Genomic DNA, 21426 nt, shown 5'->3' on the forward strand with positions numbered 1-21426 from the left:
GCCCAGCTCAGCAGAGCTGAATCCCCAAGAGGGGAGCCCAGGTGCTGTGCCTGGGGAAACCACAGCCAAAGGGGGAGGCCAGGGCCCCATCCTGGCTGGCCGAGGGCTCCTCGCCTTCCCGAGCTCAGCTCGGGGCGGGGAGAGATGACTCACCACCTTGAAGGCCCAGGCGGGCACAGCAGAGGCCCCAGTTTCTTCCAGATATTTCTCCCAACAGAAGCTGTCAGGGTCTGGGTAGTCTGGAGGAGAGGATGAGCGCAATGTCTAGGCACCCAGGTGTACTGGGGGAGCTCTCCCCTCCAAGCAGGACCAGGGGCATGGAAAGGACAAAGGCCCGTGGACAGGGGGCTCCTGAGGCAGGGGGGTGCCAGGCAGAAGCAAGCACACCACCTCACAGCTCACAGGGCTTTCTGGGAACCCTGGCCCCTAGCCCCCTCCTTGGCTCTGCTGCTCCAGCCCCGGTCCCATCTGAACCCCTACTGCGTGTGGGCCAGCGTAACACCCCGACAGGGAAGGATACACTTTCGTTGCTCTGGACTCCTGCTCCCTTGCTGAGGGGGGGGTCAACTAACTTTCTTCCCTTCAACCTTAACAGAGTCAGGGTTTGACAGGCCTCTCCTAAGATCAGAGGGTTCTCAACTCCCAGGCAAAGAAGCTAAGGCTCCAGGCCACATCTGTCCCCTCCCCCTGCCCCCTAAAGACCCAGCTAATGAGATACTGGTAGGGGACCAGGGAGAGGGGGGCTTGGCTCAGGCTGCAGGGTCACCTTGTGGAGGGGTGAGGGGCTTTCCTTGCTTCTGGCACCAACCCACTGGGTGGATGTAGGGGCTGCTGGGATCACACCTGAAAGGCAAGAATTATTCACTGTCCCAAGAATCAATCTTGTGAAAATGACTCTATTACCCAAAGCAATCTACAGATTCAGTGCAATCCCTATCAAATTACCAGTGGCATTTTTTACAGAACTAGAACAAAAAATCTTAAAATTTGTATGGAGACACAAAAGACCCCGAATAGCCAAAGCAGTCTTGAGGGAAAAAAAACCGAGCGGGAGGAATCAGACTCCCTGACTTCAGACCATACTACAAAGCTACAGTAATCCAGACAATATGGTACTGGCACAAAAACAGAAATATAGATCGATGGAACAGGATAGAAAGCCCAGAGATAAACCCACGCACCTATGGTCAACTAATCTATGACAAAGGAGGCAAGGATATACAATGGAGAAAAGACAGTCTCTTCAATAAGTGGTGCTGGGAAAACTGGACAGCTACATGTAAAAGAATGAAATCAGAACACTCCCTAACACCATACACAAAAATAAACTCCAAATGGATTAGAGACCTAAATGTAAGACCAGACACTATAAAACTCTTAGAGGAAAACATAGAAAGAACACTCTTTGAAGTAAATCACAGCAAGATCTCTTTTGATCCACCTCCTAGAGTAATGGAAATAAAAACAAAAATAAACAAATGGGACCTAATGAAACTTAAAAACTTTTGCAAAGCAAAGGAAACCATAAACAAGACGAAAACACAACCCTCAGAATGGGAGAAAATATTTGCAAACGAATCAATGGACAAAGGATTAATCTCAAAATATATAAACAGCTCATGCAGCTCAATATTAAAAAAACAAACAACCCAATCCAAAAACGGGCAGAAGACCTAAACAGACATTTCTCCAAAGAAGACATACAGATGGCCAACAAGCACATGAAAAGCTGCTCAGCATCATAATTATCAGAGAAATGCAAATCAAAGCTACAATGAGGTATCACCTCACACCAGTTAGAATGGGCATCAACAGAAAATCTACTACAACAAATGCTGGAGAGGGTGTGGAGAAAAGGGAACCCTCTTGCACTGTTGGTGGGAATGTAAATTGATACAGCCACTATGGAGAACAGTATGGAGGGGCCTTAAAAAACTAAAAATAGAATTACCATATGACCCAGCAATCCCACTACTGGGCATATACCCAGAGAAAACCATAATTCAAAAAGACACATGCACCCCAATGTTCATTGCAGCAATATTTACAATAGCCAGGTCATGGAAGCAACCTAAATGTCCATCAACAGACGAAGGGATAAAGACGATGTGGCACATATATACAATGGAATATTACTCAGCCATAAAAAGGAACAAAATTGGGTCATCTGTAGAGACGTGGATGGATCTAGAGACTGTCATACAGAGTGAAGTAAGTCAGAAAAAGAAAAACAAATATCGTGTATCCATGCATATATGTGGAACCTAGAAAAATGGTACAGATGAACCGGTTTGCAGGGCAGAAATAGAGAGACAGATGTAGAGAACAAATGTATGGACACCAAGGGGGGAAAGTGGCGGGGGTGGTGGTGGTGGGATGAATTGGGAGATTGGGATTGACATGTATACACTAATACGTATAAAATGGATGACTAATAAGAACCTGCTGTATAAAAAAATAAATAAAATAAAAATTAAAAAAAAGAATTATTCACTGTCCCAGATGAAACTTCGAGGTCCTAAATCTGCTATCCTATGAGATCAGGGCACACCCTCATGTTACTTCTGAGTGAGAGTGAGACAGATGAGGTGAGAAAGTCAGAAAATTCCAACAGTAACTAAAAACTCTAACAGCACCTTAATATCTCAGGGACAGTCATGGGTCACAGGGGTTTGCTCATCTTAACCTTGGTACTTTTAGATGAAATATTTAATTGCCGTCATAATTAATAAGTGATGTAGATCAAATCCACAGGGCAGCCAACTGTCCCCCGAGCAATATGTCAGGGCTGGGCTGGGTCTATGTGAAGCCTCCCGCCCCCGCCATCCCCTCCCCATCCCCGTCCCCAACCCCAGGGCCAAGTCTGGGTCCTCCCACTACCAGTAGTCATAAGTGTCATCCCAGTTGTCAAAGTGCACCAGGAAGCGGCTGTCCACCACGTCGGTCACACTGGCCACACAGATGAGGGATGGGTTCATGCGGTCCACGGCCTCCAGCTTCATGCCCACCTGGAAGCCCAGGGGTGGGGGACTCTGGGGGCAAGAAGAGGGGCTGCCACGGCCAGGCCCAGGCTGGCTTGTGCTGGCCCAGGACCCACCGGCAAAGGAAGAGGAGTAGGTTCCCTGGGGGTCATGCCTGGTGGGTGGGCAGGGAGGAGGGCGGGACAAAGAGGCTGAGAAAGAGGGTCCCTCCAGGGCAGAATCACCAACCTCAGCCCTGAGCCACTCAGGAATTTCTGGCCTCCAAGGGACTCTCAGAGGAAGCCTGACTGTGGCAGAAGATGACTGACTAACACGAGGCTACACACTCACCCAAAGAGTCTGCCAGGCTGAGCACAAGCCTCCCCTCCCCAGACAAGCCTGGCCCAGCTTGGGCTGAGGCAGGTGGGTCCACAGAGGGGTGGCAGAGAAAGAGGAGTTGACATGTGAGGCAGGGAGTGGCGGGGGCAGGGCAGGGAGGCACCTGCCACGTGTCGGGCATGAACTCCAAAAACCATCACCTCCCTCAATCTTTACCACAGCCCTAGGGAGATGGGTATTATCACCCCCATTTTATAAATTAAGTGACTTGCCCAGGACCACAAAGCTGGCCAATGGTGGGGACAGGACTTAAACAGTTTGATTTAAAAATCTGCATCCCCCATCACAATAGCTGGTAGAAGCCCACCGGTCACACGGGAACCTCTAAGTATGATCTCTGGGGCTGGACTGGGGCTGGGGGTACCCGCCCGTTCCTGGACAGCATGGTACAGCCCCTGGTCCACGGGGACCCTGGGCTTTCCATATGGTAACAGTTGTACTGGGAGTTCCCTATATATCTCTCAAACCTTTTGCTTGGGATTAGGAGATATTTTAGCTGCGGGATAAAGTTGCCGGCTGCCTTGAACAGAGAGAAAGACAAGGGGTGAGTGTTGGAACCAAATGGGAAAGCCTCAATGTTGGTCAAAAGGAAGGAAAAAGCCACTCCCACAATACAGGCTTGGACCTGACACCAAGAACTGCAGAGAAACCCAAGCCAAAAAGAAGAATGACACCTCAGTGCCCAGGCTCAGAGGGGGATGTGCGGAGGAAAGGATTTCAGCGGTAGGGAGGAGGGAGGGAACTGGGGGAACCCCGTAATCGGCTTCCTCCTCTGGCCCTGGGCCTGCCCAGTGGGCCCCTCCCATCTGGTGAGGACCAGAGCCCAGCTGGGGGCACCAGGAGATGAGTGCTTGTCTGCTGAGTCAGAGAGCCTGGCCGGCTGCAGTGACTCTATCCTGGGAGGCAAATGTCCGCTCACTCAGGGGCACTCACGTGGCTCTGGCTCACAAACAGGTGCTTGGGGGCAGCCTGGGTTCTTGTGCTGCGCAGGTAATGGCTCCAGCTGAACTCCTCCTCCTTGTAACCTGGGCCCCTCGGGGGGGAAGAACAGAGCACCGTGCAGACAGAGGCTGGGCCATGGCGGGTGCACCCCACACTGAAGCAGCAGAATCAGGCAGGCCTGAGGACCCCACAAGCCTCGAGAACCGCCCAGGGAACCCCTGCCGATGCAGAACACAACCTGGGTGGACGTCCGCTCAAAGGGCAAGGGCAAAGCAGAAGCCCTGGGGCCGAGGCATAGCAGGATGAGATGCAGAGAGGCTGGCTGTGCAATGGGAACAGGGAAGGAGCTACCACCAGGAAGGGGTGGGGGCAGGTCTGGGAGGCTCACTGCCTCACTGGGACCAACCCAGCTAGGCCTTACCTTTGGGGGGCTGCAGCTTGTGCCCCGTCTTCTCGAACCAGCCAGCGGGATGAATGTCAGGGGAACTGGCATTGATCCAGAAGTCGTGGCACTCGGAATACCCATCGAAGTGCAGACGTAGGCGGTAGCCACATACCTGGCCCCACGAGGGGGAGGGAGGGAAGCAGTCGCTGCACTCCCCTTCCCTCACCTCTCCTGGCCCAGCCTGGTGTCTCAGGGGCTCTGGTGCTAGCAGGCTCCCCACTCCACCTCTCCTCACCCCCAGGTTTCCCTGCATCCTGCACTTTGCCCCACACCCTCCCATCCTGCAATGAGGATGGTTCACATACTCATGAGCCCTGAGCTCTGGGCACAAGACAGGTAGATTCTAAGCACTCTCTGGCCCCTCTGAACCCTGGATAGAATCCCAAGGGCAGTGACCAAGGCTCAGGCCTGCTCAGGGCCCCCAGGGACCTTTCCTTCTGCTACCTTCTCTCACTGCTCAGACCTCAGCAAGCTGATGGCGGCTCCTTGAGCACGGCGCCCTTGAACGTGGCATTCCATGCCTCAGTGCTTCCGCTCGCTTTGCCTCTTGTGCCTGGAACATCCTATTCATTCACAACTCATCTCTCGAGACTCAGCACTGGAGGCCCTTCCTCTCTGAAGCCGCTCCTGTCCCCTCAGTGCCCCCCTGCTCACATCTGTCATCTCCCCTGTGGGCTGTGGCCGTTTATCTGGCTGATTCCCACACAACGGTGAGCTCCTAAGAGGACAAGGACCTTGTTGGACTCGAGCCACCATCCCCGCCCTCAGGAGCGCTCCTCCTCAGTAACATCACCACCCCGACCCTTCGCCTGATTTCTGTCCGATGTTTAGCTTTCTGCGCCTTCCCCTCCCCTTTCTGAGGGCAGTGCAGTGCCCCCCTCATCTGAGTCCGGGCCCTCCGTGCCCCTGGCTGGCTCCTTCAAGCCATCCTGAGAGGCGTCACCAGGATGGGGGTGCCAGCCTCAGCTCACCTCAGCCACGGTGAGGATGAAGTACATGCTTGGGTGCTGAGGGTCGATGCCTTCCAACTTCATGCCCGGTTTGAAGCCATTCTTGTTATGAGTGACCACCTGGTACTGTCAATGCACAGATGGAAAAGGGCTCAGCTTCCCTCCAGCCTCACCCTTGCTTAGTGCGCGCGGGGCAAAGGAACTGCCTTGGGGCTCCACCCGCCCAGCACTACCAAAGAGGTGACTTATTTGGGCATCTTTAGTGCAGGGATCCAAAGCAGGACGGACTAGCTCCTAGGTCCCTCGAACAACGGATTTCAGGGCTCTCTCTTACCCAAGTCATGGAAAGATCAGAATTGATTAGAAAGCACCAGAACTCAAAAGTCTGCAGGCCCAGGGATGGGTGAGCCTGGGCCCCACTCCCCTATTTCTTCCCACCGAGGAAGCCCCTTACAGTGAGCCCTTTTCTACTCTGGGCCCCTAACGAGTCTTTCCACCTTCCATTGTGCAAGTCCTTTGAGGGATGTCAGACACAGAAAACACCAGAAGGCCTGAGTTTGGTGGTGAGTCCCTGGACTGGGAAGACAAGCTCCTCCTAGGAGGAAAGTATGTGACTCACGTCCTGGAAGAGGCTGACGGGGGCAGTGATGGCCTTCTGCTCCTCAAGGTAGGATTCCCACGACCAGCCTTCCTTCTTCTCCCCAGAGGCTGTGGGCAGGAGACAGACCGGCTGACCCCTGGGCTGCTCCTCAAATACCATCTTCCAACCCAACTCTACCTTAACCTCCAAAACAAACTTTTGTCTGTGATTACAAGCTGCCCTCTAGTCCCACTCAGCCATGAGGTGCCGCACACAGCGGGCTGTACCAAATTCTGTCCGCCCCGTCCCACCCCAGCCCACTGTCAGCAAAAGCACTTCGGATTCGGGAGCGACTAACAGAGGTTAGAGTCTCAACCACAGAGGGACGAAGCTGCGTGACAAATCCTGAGCCGGAGGACTTAATCACAGCAACACCTAAGCTCACCGGGAAAGAAGAGGAAAAAGAGAGATGGGAGGAAAACATGCAATGACGAAGAAACAGAAGAGACCACACAGAAAGAAGAAACCCCCTTTTCCCGATTCTTCTTCCTCTGAGCACTGACAGGCTCACACAGAGACAAAATGTATGTATGTGTGCTTGGCGCGCCCACAGAGTAGAGACTGATCACACACACACACCCCAGACATACACACAGAGTGCACACAAACACACACTCACACACACGTACTTTGGTCAGAGCCTACAGCCCTCGGAGTCTCCAGGTCCTGGGGAGGAGGAGCTGAATCCCCCTGTGGGACCTTCAATTTAGCCTGAGATGGAGTCCTGGCCTCCAACACAGAGGCGAAACATCCTTTAAAGATGGGAAAAGCTGGCAACATGTAAGGTAAGCTCCCAACGTCAGCCTGAAAAAATTTGCCACAATCAATTCATATCTCTTGGGTGAATAGCTCCAGCTTCTTCTAGAAACTTCTGTGCCTCAATTTTGTCATCTGTCAAATGCAGATCACTTTGTCTACCAGAGAGGGTCATCAGGAAGAGCAAGTGAGAGGCTGTGAGTAAAAGATCCTTATGAGACACTGGATCCTTCCTAGGTCTCCACGAAGGCCGTCTGGTCTGGACTCTCGCTCTGCCTAGCTCTGGCTCGCTTGGCGATTGCTCTGGGTCATTCTGGTGTGGACTGGTTTGTCACTCAGGAAGAAGCTTTTTCCTTAATTGGAACGTACATGGCTCCTAGGAGCTGCCTAAGTTCACCAGTCACTCCACTGAATCTTGAGATCCCAACCATCTAACCCAGATGGGCCAAAGCAGGTATTTTCTTCACCAACAGATCAACTAAGCCAGGAAACTCTGAGACCTACACCGACACAGCAACCTAGAGCACTTCCAACTCCCCTTTGCCCAGAGTGAAACCTGGGTCGCCCCTTAGAATAGCTGTCCCCAACCTTTTCGGCACCAGGGACCGGGTTTCGTGGAAGAGTTTTTCCATGGAGGGGGGTAGGGGGGATGGTTCAGGTGGTCATGTGAGCGATGCGGGGGTAAGGGGAGCGGCAGAGGAAGCTTCGCTCGCTTGCCTGCCATTCACCTCCTGCTCTGCAGCCCAGTTCCTAGCAGGCCGAAGACCGGACCGGGGGTTGGGGACCCCATACAAACCTTAGAACACATCACCCACTACGGTCCCTCAAGAAACTCTCACTGTTCCCACTCGGTCCTCATCTGGACTTACGGTGTAGGGGGAGGGGCAGGGAGGAGGCTTCAGGATGCCAGGCTTAGCATCACCTTGCTGTTTCTGGCCACTGGCATTCCACATCATCCTGCATAATACCTGTTTTTTCAAATCACCAGTACTATTTACCAATCCCTTTACAGCACCCAGTTCTCTGTGGATGACATCTAGCTTTTTGTCTCACTCTTCCCAAACTATAACACAAGCCAAGGAGCTGATTAGCTGTCAGATTCCTCATCTCAGGCACCTTGGCCCCGCCTTGGCTCTTTCATTCCAAGTTCATTTCTCTTTAGCCATACTCCAACATGGCAAAGCTCTAAGCCCCTCATGCCATAGTAGAGACCTCTGACATCTTCACCTGCCATCCCTCACACTCCCATCCTTACCCTCCCATCCTCCCCGCCACTTCCCTCCCTGGGCCTTTATTACCTGGATTCTCTAGTAGTCATAACGCATATTTACAGTTTACCATCGCCCGCCACTTCCTTCTACCTCAACCATTCCTTTTATCATGTAGGGGTACCTCCCATGTACCGTGTCTGGTGCCAGAAACTGGGGGTACAGGGATGGTTCAGAGACTTCATATACATGGTCCCCTTTAATCCTAACATTGTCTGGACATGATAGGCAGGGCTGGTAGTAATCCTTTTCACAGATGGGAAAAGAGATTAAATGTAATCCACTAGAGAGAGGCCTGACCACTAAACCTTTTAGTAATGACTAGACTCCCTCCCTGACCAAGCCCCCAGCCTCCTCCAGTTTCCTGCATCCTTTTTCCATGGTGAACAACTGGCTGAAACTTTAGGCAAATCCCCAAGCTCAAGTAGGTCCCAAAGCTCCCGTGCATGTTTGTATAGTTTGTGTACCATACATAGGTGCCCAGCCAAGAGGGTGAATGGGGGCTGGAATCTAGCCTGGCTCCTTGCCAGGCCACGTGGCTTAGTCTGCTATGAAGACAGGTTGGCTTTTTCTAATTGGCCTGTTCCAAAGGGGCACCTTTTTATAATTTGCACAAAGGCACCATATAGGCTGGCTGTAGCACCAATCCCCTCTTGATTTCCAGAAACGTTCCTTTGCTTATTTCTGCTCCCTTAGACTAGACGCCCCTGGCTAGCACTTTCTTAGCAAGGTCAGGCTGTCCAAAACCAAACTCGCAACTTCTCTGCCAAAGCTTCTGCCCCTCTCAGTATTCTCTATCCTAGTCAACAGCACCACACCATTCATCCAGTCATGCAAGCTGGAAGCTTGGAAGGGATCCTTTACATTTCTTTTTTTACTCCCCAGGATTCTTTAGTGCCTGAGTCCTACTGATTCCGACTCCTAGCTACCTCTTGACTATATCTCCACTTCTCCATGTTCTCTGTCCTTCTTGTTTTGAACCTAGTCCTAGAGCCTCTTAATTTACTGTGCCTAAAACTCAGTCTGTTGCCAGAATATCTCTAAAATAAAAATGAGTTTGTTATTTTTTTGCTTTGAGGTCCTCAATGGCTTTGGATTTCCAATCAAAAACCAAAAATCCAAATACCTTTCCACACATACAAACCCCCTAGTGAACTAGCCTCATCCTGCATTTCCATGCCTCTGTGCCTTTGCACATGCAGATCCCTCTGTCTCAGAGATTCTGTCACCACCCTGTCCCATCCTCCTATCTTTTTCTCATCCTTCAAGACCCAGCCATATCTCTGGCACCTAGCATAGGGTTTTTTTTTTTTCCTGTACGCGGGCCTCTCAAAGCTGGGGAAAAAAAGAAACAGAGAGAAGGCACACGTAATAATAGGAGAAATTTTAAAAGGGATATCACTACATATCCTGCAGACTTCAAAAAGATAAAGGGATATTGTGAAGAACTTTAACATTCTTTTGACGAATTCCCTTCTTAATCACCCAGTCTTAAGCCTACTTCTACACACTAATGAAACTGCTCTCTTGAGTCACCAGGGCCACAATCCAATGATCTTGTCTTATTACTCAACTCTCTTGATCTCCATGTGCTACCAACCACCTGTTCCATCTCAGCATTTCCTTCTTGCTGTACTTTCTTGGCTGTATCTTCCGCCTCTTCTACTTCCATTACCGGTTTTTCTTTCTCCCACCCTAACCCTGCTCATTAATGGTGGATCCCTAGAAATCAATATAGTACTTCCCTCCCATCTTCTCTCTGGAAGCTTCTTCAGCATGGCTTCAGCTTTTTCAGTAGAGATAATTCCCAAATGAATGGTTCTAGCCAGACCTTCCACTGGAAGGTCAACAGGAAAGACAAAAAAATGTAAAGAGAAGAACAGAACACCATGGTTCAAGAACAACCGATGACAAGCAGTCATCAGGATGCCACCATTGGCTGGCTCTTTTCATTTTAAATTGCTACAGATACATCTCTGTATTTATCTACTTCTTATAGAGCATGGTTAGCCAATTCATAATCAGTTCATTTTAAGACAGAATGCTTAATGAAGAGCCTGTTACTTGTGTTCCAAAAGTATAAGGGATCTATGCCTGGGAATACCAGACTCAAGAGGTTGGGCTCCATAATGCTGTGCTCTACTGTTTATCCAGCCCTCAGTTTCTACGGAGTATAAATGGACTCTTTTCAAAATCTAATGAAAGCCATGGGCCACCTCCCCAGGAAAATGAGCAATTCACAGAATTTTGCATGTAAATTTAAGAGGGCACTGCTGCAAGCGGCATACTGATCAATTTCTTGTACTGAATCACACACTTATATTCTCAACTTGTTCCCCAACTCTGCATGGCACTCCTTGTATTTTGATAGGAAACGTGTTTCTTATAACCAATTTGAAAACGGCAAGGATCTGAATAAATATTTCTCCAAAGAGAATATATAAATGGCCAACAAGCATAAGAAAAGATGTTCAACATCATTAGCCATCAGGGAAATGCAAATCAAAACCACAAGAAGAGGAACTTCCCTGGTGGTGCAGTAGTTAAGAATCTGCCCGCCAAAGCAGGGGACATGGTTCAAGCCCTGGTCCGGGAAGATCCCACATACCACGGAGCAAGTAAACCCATGCACTGCAACTACTGAGCCTGTGCTCTAGAGCCTGTGAGCCACAACTACTGAGCCCACGTGCCACAACTACTGAAGCCCACGCACCTAGAGCCCGTGTTCCGCAACAAAGAGAAGCCACCGCAATGAGAAGCCCACGCAACGCAATGAAGAGTAGCCCCCACTCGCCGCAACTAGAGAAAGCCTGCGTGCAACAACAAAGACCCAACGCAGCCAAAAACAAACAAACAAATAAATAAATAAATTTATTTAAAAAAAGAACACACAAAGAGATACCACTCCATACCCACTATGATGGCTATAATCAAAAAGACAGTTAATAACAAGGCTTGGTGAGAATGTGGATAAACTGGAACACTTATATGCTACTGGTGGGTATATAAAATGGTACAGCCACTTTGGAACACAGTCTAGCAGTTCCTTAAAAGGCTAAACATATGACCCAGCAATTCCACTCCTAGGTATATACCCAAGAGAAATGAACACTTATGTCCAGACAAAACTTGCACACAGATGTTCATACCAGCATTATTCATAATAGCCCCAAAGTGGAAACAACCCATATATATTCATCAATTGATAAATAAAGTGTGATATAGCTATACAATATTGTTCGGCAATAAAAAAGAGATGGAAAAAAAAGGGATGAAGTACTGATACATGCTACAACATGGATAAACCATGAAAACACTGTGCTAAGTGAAAGAAACCAGTCACAAAGGACCACATGTATATGATCCCATTTATATGAAATGCCCAGAATAGGCAAATCCACATATACAGAAAATAGATTGGTGGTTGCCTAGGGCTGGATGGGAATTGGTGGTTTGGGGGGAATGTCAATTAATGGGTATAGGGTTTCTCTTTGGAGTTATGAAAATGTTTTAAAATTGATTGATAATGGCTATACAACTCTGTGAATCAACTAAAAACCACTGAATTGTACACTTCAAATGAGTGGATTATATGGTATGTGAATTATATCTCTATAAACCTATTAAAAAGCTGTTTCTTGGGAGTTTCCTGGTGGCCTAGTGGTTAGGATTCCTAGCTTTCACTGCCATGGCCCAGTTCGATCCCTGGTTGGGGAACTGAGATCCCACAAGGCATGCATGGTGGCAAAAAAAAAAGCTGTTTCTTGTAAAAATATGTATAAAGCACTAACTGTAAAAAAATGGATATGTTAGACATCATCAAAATGAAAACTTTCTGTTCCTCAAAAGACATCATTCAGAAGAAAACAAAAAAGCTAGCCAAAAACTGGGAGAAAATATTTGTAATATATACATCTGACAAAGGACTTGTATCCAGAATATATAAAGAATTAATAACAATTAATTCAAATAATTAAGACAATAACTCAATTCAAAATGGGTAAAAATATATGTCTAAAGTAACTATAAGGAAATAGAACAGGATGCTTGTAGCATTGCTCTGAATCTGAAAAGGCTATAACAAGTTGACCCCAAAGAGTGCCACTGCAGATACTTGACCTTGATGTGGGCAGGATGAGAGATGAAATGAGAATATCAGTAACTGTTAAAATTATCAGAATAGCTATTAACAACTATATAAATTATTAAGACTTTTGCAATGGTCTGTTAGAAAATGATGCTTCATTGGACTTCCCTGGTGGTGCAGTGGTTAAGAATCTGCCTGCCAATGTAGGGGACATGGGTTTGAGCCCTGGTCCGGGAAGATCCCACATGCCATGGAACGACTAAGCCCGCGAGCCACAACTACTGAGCCCGCATGCCACAACTACTGAAGCCTGCGCACCTAGAGCCCGTGCTCCACAACAAGAGAAGACACAGCAATGAGAAGCCCACGCACCGCAACAAAGAGTAGCCCCTGCTCGCCGCAACTAGAGAAAGCCAGCAGGCAGCAACAAAGACCCAAAGCAGCCAAAAAATAAATTTAAAAAAAGAAAATGATGCTTCACACAAAACAATTGAAAAGGTGAAGGAGATATATGGGAGAGAAGGCTGAGTGTGTGTACATGAGTTACATGGTTCTAACTCTTAAACTATTCGAACATTCCATCAGGACTAGATACGTCAGGTCTGTAGAACATGAATCCAATAGGGTAGCCATCAAACTACCAAATAGAATGTAGATAAAATACAGATTATCCACACACACAGGACATGCAAGCAGCCCTGCCACCTCCACCTCTACCCCCAGATTCTTCTCCCAAAAGATCCCAAAGATGAGTGGAAAAAGATTTTAGCCATAAGTGCAAACTTCTGTCTACTGACAAAGTTTCTTCCCTCGAAAAAAGGCGGAGGGGAGAAAATATCCAGAAACAAATGCCACACTAATGTTCACAGTTGAGATGGTGAAATGTATGAATCAAAAGATAACTTTAGACTGGTCAACAGGAGCCAGCTAAAAAAATGCTGGTTTAAGAATGTATTCCTGGGGAGGAAATTCCCTGGAGGTCCAGTGGTTAGGACTCCGTGCTATCACTGCCGATGGCCCAGCTTCGATCCCTGGTCAGGGAACTAAGATCCCACAAGCCACACAGTGCGGCCCCAAAAAACAAAAAAAGAATGTATTTCCTTAAGAAAGATAGAGCAGTTGAGCCAACCGCAGTTAGACACTACCTCCTTCCTCTATTTAAGACTTAAGATGCCATAACCAATGAGAGCTAAGACTTTGGCTTCTGATGTGACAGCCTCGGGTGAAAGAGAGAGCGGTGAAAATCTGGTTTGGCTAAGATGGGCAAAATATGGAATAGGCACGATAGAGTTCAGAGCCCTGGACACAGATTGCACTCTTCTGTATGGCACTGGAGCCATCAAGGCAGAATGATGCCCTAGAACTGACCTCGCTCTCTGGTTCTCCCTGGGACAGGAAAGACAGTGACTCATGCAACTGAGCCATGGTCCAAGAGGAAGCACCAACATACAACTCCTCCATTCATCCACTGAACAAACACATGTATTGAGAGTGTACTCCACACCAGCCTCTGGACTAAGGACCAGGGATACAAATGCTTAGGAGAAGAGATTCGGTTTTGAGGGAGGAAGACAGACATTGCTACCCAGTATCTAGGTGATTATAAGTGTGATAAATGTTACTTGGCTCCAGTTGGCTGTTGTCACATGGCAATGTGGAGATGGTAATGGAGAAGACCTGAGGGCCAGAGCTAACTATGAATGAACTTCGTTCCATTTTTCTTAGAACTGAAGGGTCAGAATGGGGGCCCAAATAGCAAGGTCAGACCAATGACCGGTACGGACTTGCTCACGCCACCACATGCTGCCATTAAAGGCTGCTCAAGTCTTTGGATATTGTGAGGCCTGCTCACAACTGGATGAAAGAGGATAAACAAACACATGATATAACCCCCAAGAACACACATATACTGATGCACAAACCAAAAACACCGTCTCTCTCATTCTCTCTGTCACACATGTGCTAACTTATGGTTATCTGTATATGTACAACACACCATCACAATGGTAACCCGCACTCCCAGCCTCACACTTCCGAAGGTGTATCCACACATGAATATAATATATACACGGGCCATCATACCAGGCTGGCTGCTGTTCCACTCCTCACTTTCTGGGGTGCTAGTGGTGGGCTGTCCCTCTGAATCCTTTCCTTCTTCTTGCTTCTCCTGTGGAAGGCAAGCCAGATCCCAGCTTCCTGTCCTCGTGGATTGGCGTGAAGCCTCAGCCTCTATTCCTGGCCCCTGCCTAGCTCTCTGGTCACATGGTGCTCTTCCCCAAACAGATGGATATTCTTCTAGGCTACCAGCAGGAACACAGCTCTGGCTGACAGTCCCTTACCACATGGGCAGAGACTCACATTAGCACACCCCCCCTAGTTACACAGCCTGACTACAATTCTCCTCATTCCCAGGTGGGGAAACTGAGGACACAAATACTTGCCCTGTGCCAATTTTGCCTGCCCAGTGGAACTTTCATGCTCTGTCTTTTCCAGCTTCTCTGCAACTAGAGCCCTGTGCTCCCTGGCCTCTGGCTCAGAGATGGGGCTCCAGTGATGAAGCTTTCCATCCGCCTGCACATCTACTTGGTTATTGATTCATGTCAATGTGACTTAGCCCTGCCACTAGACTGAGATGGGAGCTCTAGAAAAACAGGTTTATTTATTTCCCTCCAACCAAGTACAGGATCTGACTCAGGATGGGACCCCAAAATATGATGAGTGAGTCACTATGTGTCTTCTCTAGCCCAGCCCCACGATCTGGATTAATGGAGGGGATAGTGGAATTGAGGTATAGCCTCTAGCCTCCCCCTCCCCTCCCCATGCCCTCTTCCTACCATGGCCTCCGGCTCCGAATCCTCCTCAGATAGGCTCTGATATTCCCTATGCTTCCTTTTCTTCATGGGTTTGAGGAGCTCAGAAGCGCTGGTGCAGGAGTTGTTCTGGCCTGAAGAGTTCTCCACTATGACTGACCTGAGGGAGGGGCAGCCTGAGGGAAAGAACTACCCACCCCGCACCATCCACACCCTCTCCTAAGCCCTGAACAGGCGTGGGGCTTTGAGGCCCGCAGGCAGAGAAGAAGAGGTGAATTCCCTCCCCCTTACCGCTCCTGGAACAGCTGGGGGCAGCCATCATTGGAGGCCCCAGGATCTGGACCAGCGCCTTGCTGAGGCCCACACGCCTGGCATTGGCAGGTGCCATCATCCTCTGGCGGGTCCTGAGGGTTATCTCCTGGAGGGTCCTGGGGGAGGTCTTCTGCAGGGGGCCAAAAGGGTCTCAGGCCTCCCACCCATCACTTCCACACTTAGGCTCCGCCCACCTCGGAGCCCACGCTTGGCCTCCCCTTTGGTCCCCCCACCTTGGGCTCCCCTACTGGATAGCCCCATCTACTTCCCCTCCCACCCCACCCCACCGGCCCGCAGCCTTCTCCGCCCCAAGACCGACCCGTGGGCGTGGGCACACCTGCTGGCACCCGGGCCACGCCCCCTCGGGCCACGCCCCTGGCCTTGGCTCCTCAGGGAGTTCAGGGCTCCCCCTACTCCCACAGGGGCCCAGCTTCGGGCCTTGGGCTCCTACCCGGCTGTTGGGGGCCCGCATCGCCACCTCCCGCCAGGGCCTCGCCATCTTCGTACTCGGCCACGCCTTCCCGCCGCAGCTCGGGGCTTGGGGGCTGCTCCGCTCCTACCATGTTCGGCGGTGAGTATTCGCTTATCTGAAACTGGAGTGCGGAGGGTCAGAGGACCACGGCTCCTGTACTGGCCCTTGACCCACCCCTAGTCAGCATGGTCCTTCTCCAGCCGCCTCACTGCAAGCCACGCCCCCGGAACCCATTCCCCATAAGCCACGCCCCTAGGGCCCCGCAGATGTCTCGTTTGGGGAGGTCTGCACTCCAAGCCACGCCCCCAGAGTCCCACACTCCAAGTCCCACCCCCAGAATCCTCCCTCTTGGCCAGCTTCCCCACCTTCCGCCTCAGGCCCCGCCTCCAGGCCCGCAGGCCCCGCCCCACAGCTGCGGCTCGCTGGACCCCCCCCAATCCTCACAGATACTGACCCGCAGGCCACTCCTAGAAGGCGGAGCCGCGGCCTCGGTCCACTCCAGGAGCCGCACTGTGCTGGCGCTGGGGCTGGCCGCCGGCCCAGCGCTTAACTGTGGCAGAACGGTGGCGGTGACAGGTACGCTGCCAGCCACTCGCTCTGAGGTGCCCACATGGATCTGCTCCCGCGGAAAGCAGGACACATCCAGGGCACTGCTGGGCAGACCAAGGGTGGCCGAGCTGGCTGCGAACAGATACACGGACAGACACGACACAGATGAGCCTGGTGGCCCTGGCCCAATCTGGCCATGCATGTGTGCAGGCAGGTGAAAAGTATCATCTCTTCCCCAGGACCCACACCTGCTTGGGCAGGTATGTGGGTGCTTCTCTTCCCCAGACCCCTGGCTATGCCCACCTGGAATGATAAAGGCAGCAGCGGGCAGGTGAGAGCCTGAACCTGGGCTGTCTCTGGCCACCAGGTGCACGCTGACCTCCCCTGTGGAGGGCCCCTTCAGTGTCCTCAGCATCTCTATTTCCGCATGCCCCTCCATCCTGGCAGGCCTACAAAAGGAACACAGCCCCCAAGGTGATCAGGGAGGTAAGAGGCCTCCTTGAGGAGGAGCTGCCCACCCATAGAGAAAAGCCTCAGTGCTGAGGGGAGTAGGGTGTTTTAGGAGCCCAGCATCAAGTTTGGCTCCTGGCTCTATCCAGGTCACTCAGGTGAGGGCTCTGGCCAGGCCCTGCACCTCCCCCAGTCTCTGTAAGATGGGCATGTGTGAGGGTGCTTTGTAAACTGATGTGCACACTCTAGGGAGTCTCGGGCAGTGTGTTTCAGGCCAAGGTTCTGTCTGGCCAGCTGTCTCATGGCACAGCCCAGGCCAAGTCCAAACTCCCCTTCTTTCTCAACCCCCACCTCCATCCCCAATAGAATCACTCCCTTCTCCCTCTGGGGATTCAGAGCCTTCAAGTACCAGATTCTCCTTCACTCATACACGTTCATTTTCCTGGGAGATGATCTTTCCTGATCGTGTTCTTTTATGCCCCCTGTCCACCACTCCCTCCAATCCCAAGCACAGAGCAGGCACTCAAACATCTGTTGAAGAAATGTATGCATCTGAAGAGCAAAGAGGTAGGGTGTGAGAACGCAGGCAGTGCGTGATTTGGCTTTAATCAAGCCAGGGCAGCAGAGACATTTAATAAAGAGTGAGTTGAACAGGTAAGTTTATAAGAAAGAAGACCTAGTGACATAACAAATGTGCTTAATACCTATCATGTACTTAACTCCTAAAATGTGTCGGCCACTGTCCTAGATGCCCTCCCAGCACTGTCCAGTAGAATTTTCTGTGATGATGGAAATGTCCTATACCTATACTGTCCAACACAGTAGCCACTAGCCACATGAGTCTACTCAGCACGTGAAATGTGGCTTCTATGTCTGAGGAACTGAATTTTAAATTCCGTTTAACTGTACTTAAATTTAAGTAGCTACCGGGGCTGGCCATAGCTATTGTTTAGCACAGAACAACTTTATACGTTTTCTTTATTTTTTTGGCTGCGCAGCACGTGGGATCTTAGTTCCCCAACCAGGGTTCGAACCCGCACCCCCTGCAGTGGAAGCCAGAAGTCTTAACCGCTGGACCACCAGGGAAGTCCCTACATATTCTAATTAGCCTGTCACCTCCACCTCCAAAACACATCTCAGAGTCTGACCACTTCCCCCCATCTCCATCACCACCATGCTAGTCCCAACCACCATCAGCTCTCCTTGGACTTCTGAAATTGCCTCCTAATTCATCTCCCTGCTTCCTCTCCAGCCCCTGCTACAGTCTATTCTCCACTAAGAGCAAACTTAAAAATTTTTCTTTTCTTTTTTTTTTTTTTTGCGGTACGCGGGCCTCTCACTGTTGTGGCCTCTCCCGTTGCAGAGCACAGGCTCTGGACGCGCAGGCCCAGCGGGCATGGCTCACGGGCCCAGCCGCTCCGTGGCATGTGGGATCTTCCCAGACCGGGGCACGAACCCGTGTCCCCTGCATCGGCAGGCGGACTCTCAACCACTGCGCCACCAGGGAAGCCCTAAGAGCAATCTTTAACAATGTAAACCAAATCACATAATTTCCCTATCCACAATTCCCCAAGGGCTCTTGGCTGCCCTTAGAATAAAATCGAAGTGCTTTACGGTATAGAATCCAACCTCTGCCTTCCTCTCTGACCTCATCCTCCACCACCCTTCACCTTGTTCTCTACCCTTGATAGATTCTGGTTTTCTTCTATTGCTTGACAAACGTTCGCACCTCAGAGCCTTTGCCCTTGCTGTTCCTTCCACCTGGAATGCTCTTCCCCAAGCTCTGTGTTTGGCCGCCTCCTTCCCCTTCAGCAGGCCTCGGCTCAGCGGTCACGTCCCCAGAAGAGGTCTTTCCTGATCACTCAGTTTAAAGCACCACGCCCATCACCCTATCTCTTATCTCATAACTGTGTTGATTTCCTTTATGTCCATCATTATAATCAATAATGATCTTCATTTATTTATTTGTGTTTGATCAGTCGTCCCCACAGAAATATACGTTCCACAAGGGCAGAGACTTTATCTGTCTTGTCCATTGCTATATCCCTAGCACTTAGAATAGTCCCTGGCACACAGTATGTACCGTGTTGGATTTCAGTAATTTGAACTTGTTAATAAAAAGCAGTATAGGGGGGCTTCCCTGGTGGCGCAGTGGTTAAGAGTCTGCCTGCCAATGCAGGGGACACGGGTTCAAGACCCTGGTCCGGGAAGATCCCACATGCCGCAGAGCAACTAAGCCCATGCGCCACAACTACTGAGCCTGTGCTCTAGAGCCCGCGTGTCACGACTACTGAAGCCCGCACGTGTAGAGCCCGTGCTCCACAGCAAGAGAAGCCACTGCAATGAAAGGCCTGCGCATCACGACTAGGGAAAGCCCGCGTGCAGCAACGAAGACCCAACGCACCCAAAAATAAATAAATAAATAAATTTATTAAAGAAAAAAAGCAGTATAGGGAATTCCCTGGCGGTCCAGTGGTTAGGATCCATGATTCCACTGCTGGGGGCCGTGTTCAGTCCCTGATCGGGGAACAAAGGTCCCACAAGCTGGCGGTGCAGCCAAAAAAAAAGAAAAAAGGAGTGTATGAGTAAGTGATACTTGGTTGCTTTAAGGTGTTAGCAGGGCTTGACAATGGCTTTTGGCATACAGCTTAAAGGAAAGAACATAGATGTAGGCTTAAGATAGACAAGTCAGTTTGAATCTCAGCTCCCCCTTAATACCTGTGATTCTGAGTAAGTAGCTTACCTTCCCTGAGCCTCAGTTTCCTCATGTGTAAAATGAAGGGGGTAATGGTATCTATCTTGAAGGGCTCTGATGAAGATTAAATGGAAAAAATACGGAAAGTCTTGATACCGGCAGGCCTTCAATAAATACCAATTCACTCCCTTTTAACAGAAATTTTGAGGAGCTTGGTAGCTCTAGTAACAAATAAGCTGCTTGCTGGCAAAATCAGCTTGCAATGGTTGCTATATTTCCCACCCTTCATTCCTCCCTCCTGCTGTTCTTGAGCACTGATTTATCTTCCAGCGTTTCCTCCCTAAAATACAGAGTACCTCCTATATAGTACATAGAGAGTGTATATTCAGGTAGGCAAAGGCTTGGACATATAACCTGATGAATTAAGGCAACAGTCAAACCAAGGTTTGTTCTCCCCCCTTCCCCCCCTTCAAAAAAATGTTAAAATATAATAGCATTCCCTGAATTTCAATTCCAATTATTTTGCTTTGCACAGCTGACACAGTTGTACCATTTTAAGTTCTTTTAAATAGAGTTAACCTTTTTATTCAAAACATTGGCAGTCATTAGGAGTGAATATGGTTACTCCTGAAAGAATTCCATTTCGTCTGAAAGCCCATCATATATTTCAGGTCTATGAAGGGAGGGTGGTTGAGAGAGCTGCCCTTCTGTTCAGGTTTCTGCCCTTTTTTCAGCAGACACTGGAGGGCCAACTAGGTATCAGCATCCTTCTGTGCCCTGCGAATAGTCTCAAACAAGAGAAAGTGCTCTCATGAAGCCTACATTCTAGAAATAAGGGATAAAGTTAAGGCTGGAGTTATAATTTAAAAACCATCCTGTACGGACGGGAGGGAAAAATTATAGTACCGAGTATAAAGAAAAAGGTGGGAGGCTTGGAGCTCACCAAAATTTATAGGTTGGGAAGAGGAAGAAGATCTAGCCAAAGAGACTGAGAAGGAGCTTGCAATGAGATCAAAGGGCAACCAGAAGCATCTGGGCTCCTGGAGGGATTTCTGGAAGAAAGTTTTCTAGAAAGTGGGACTGCTCAGTGGTGTTCAATGCCACTGACAGATTAAGTCAGATGAGAGCTGAGCGTTGACCATTTTAGCAATAAAGAAATCACCAGAAATCTTGACAAGTGCCATTTCAGAGGAGCTGTGGACACAAAAACTTGATCAGAGTGGGTTCTAGAGAGAAATCATTGATTAGTTCAATATTTATTGAGCATCTACTATGTGCCAGGCACTGTTCTAGGCAATGCAGACTTGTAATGAACAAAACAGACAAAAACCTCCATTATGGAGTCTACATTCTAGTGGGGAAACTGACAGTAAGAATTGGTCCTTGTAGGGGGATGGGAGAAAAGGTAGTAGAAACAACAAGACTAACAACTCTTTCAAGGAGTTGTGACAGGAAGGAGAACATGGATGTGGGGGATGGTATTTGGAGAGTGATGAGTTCTCAGGGAAGGGGGAGTTTGTTTTGTTTTTTTGTTTTTTAAATAGAAGATGCTACAGCATGTTTGTAGTTGATGAAAATGAGCCTATAAAGAAAGAAACTGACAGAGCAGGGGAAAAAGAATAATTCTAGAAGACAAGTCCTTGACAGTGCAGGAGGGGAGAGGATCCAGGGCACCTGTGATGTTTGGGACC

At 49.5% G+C, this 21426-nt stretch overlaps 1 protein-coding gene across 8 annotated transcripts in view; it reads right to left on the reverse strand.

Moving 5' to 3' along the window:
- The window catches only part of L3MBTL1 (L3MBTL histone methyl-lysine binding protein 1), a 52741-nt gene that overhangs the window by 28723 nt on the left and 2592 nt on the right, over positions 1–21426 (reverse strand). For 7 of the 8 annotated variants that reach the window (XM_049698704.1, XM_049698703.1, XM_049698702.1 and 4 more), the window contains 13 exons: positions 16894–17039; positions 16496–16722; positions 16021–16162; positions 15549–15699; positions 15282–15417; positions 14530–14614; positions 6316–6404; positions 5718–5822; positions 4723–4858; positions 4293–4384; positions 2881–3032; positions 767–843; positions 154–239 (listed from right to left, as the gene is read on the reverse strand). In XM_049698704.1, coding sequence (XP_049554661.1) covers positions 154–239; positions 767–843; positions 2881–3032; positions 4293–4384; positions 4723–4858; positions 5718–5822; positions 6316–6404; positions 14530–14614; positions 15282–15417; positions 15549–15699; positions 16021–16162; positions 16496–16722; positions 16894–17029 — 1614 coding nt within the window. In that variant the 5' untranslated portion in view covers positions 17030–17039. Of the gene's footprint in view, positions 1–153; positions 240–766; positions 844–2880; positions 3033–4292; positions 4385–4722; positions 4859–5717; positions 5823–6315; positions 6405–14529; positions 14615–15281; positions 15418–15548; positions 15700–16020; positions 16163–16495; positions 16723–16893; positions 18283–21426 lie in introns of those variants that run through there. The other variant, XM_033433753.2, reaches the window with a different exon arrangement.

This window comes from Orcinus orca, chromosome 16 (assembly GCF_937001465.1).
Source record: "Orcinus orca chromosome 16, mOrcOrc1.1, whole genome shotgun sequence".
Classification (NCBI taxonomy): domain Eukaryota; kingdom Metazoa; phylum Chordata; class Mammalia; order Artiodactyla; family Delphinidae; genus Orcinus; species Orcinus orca.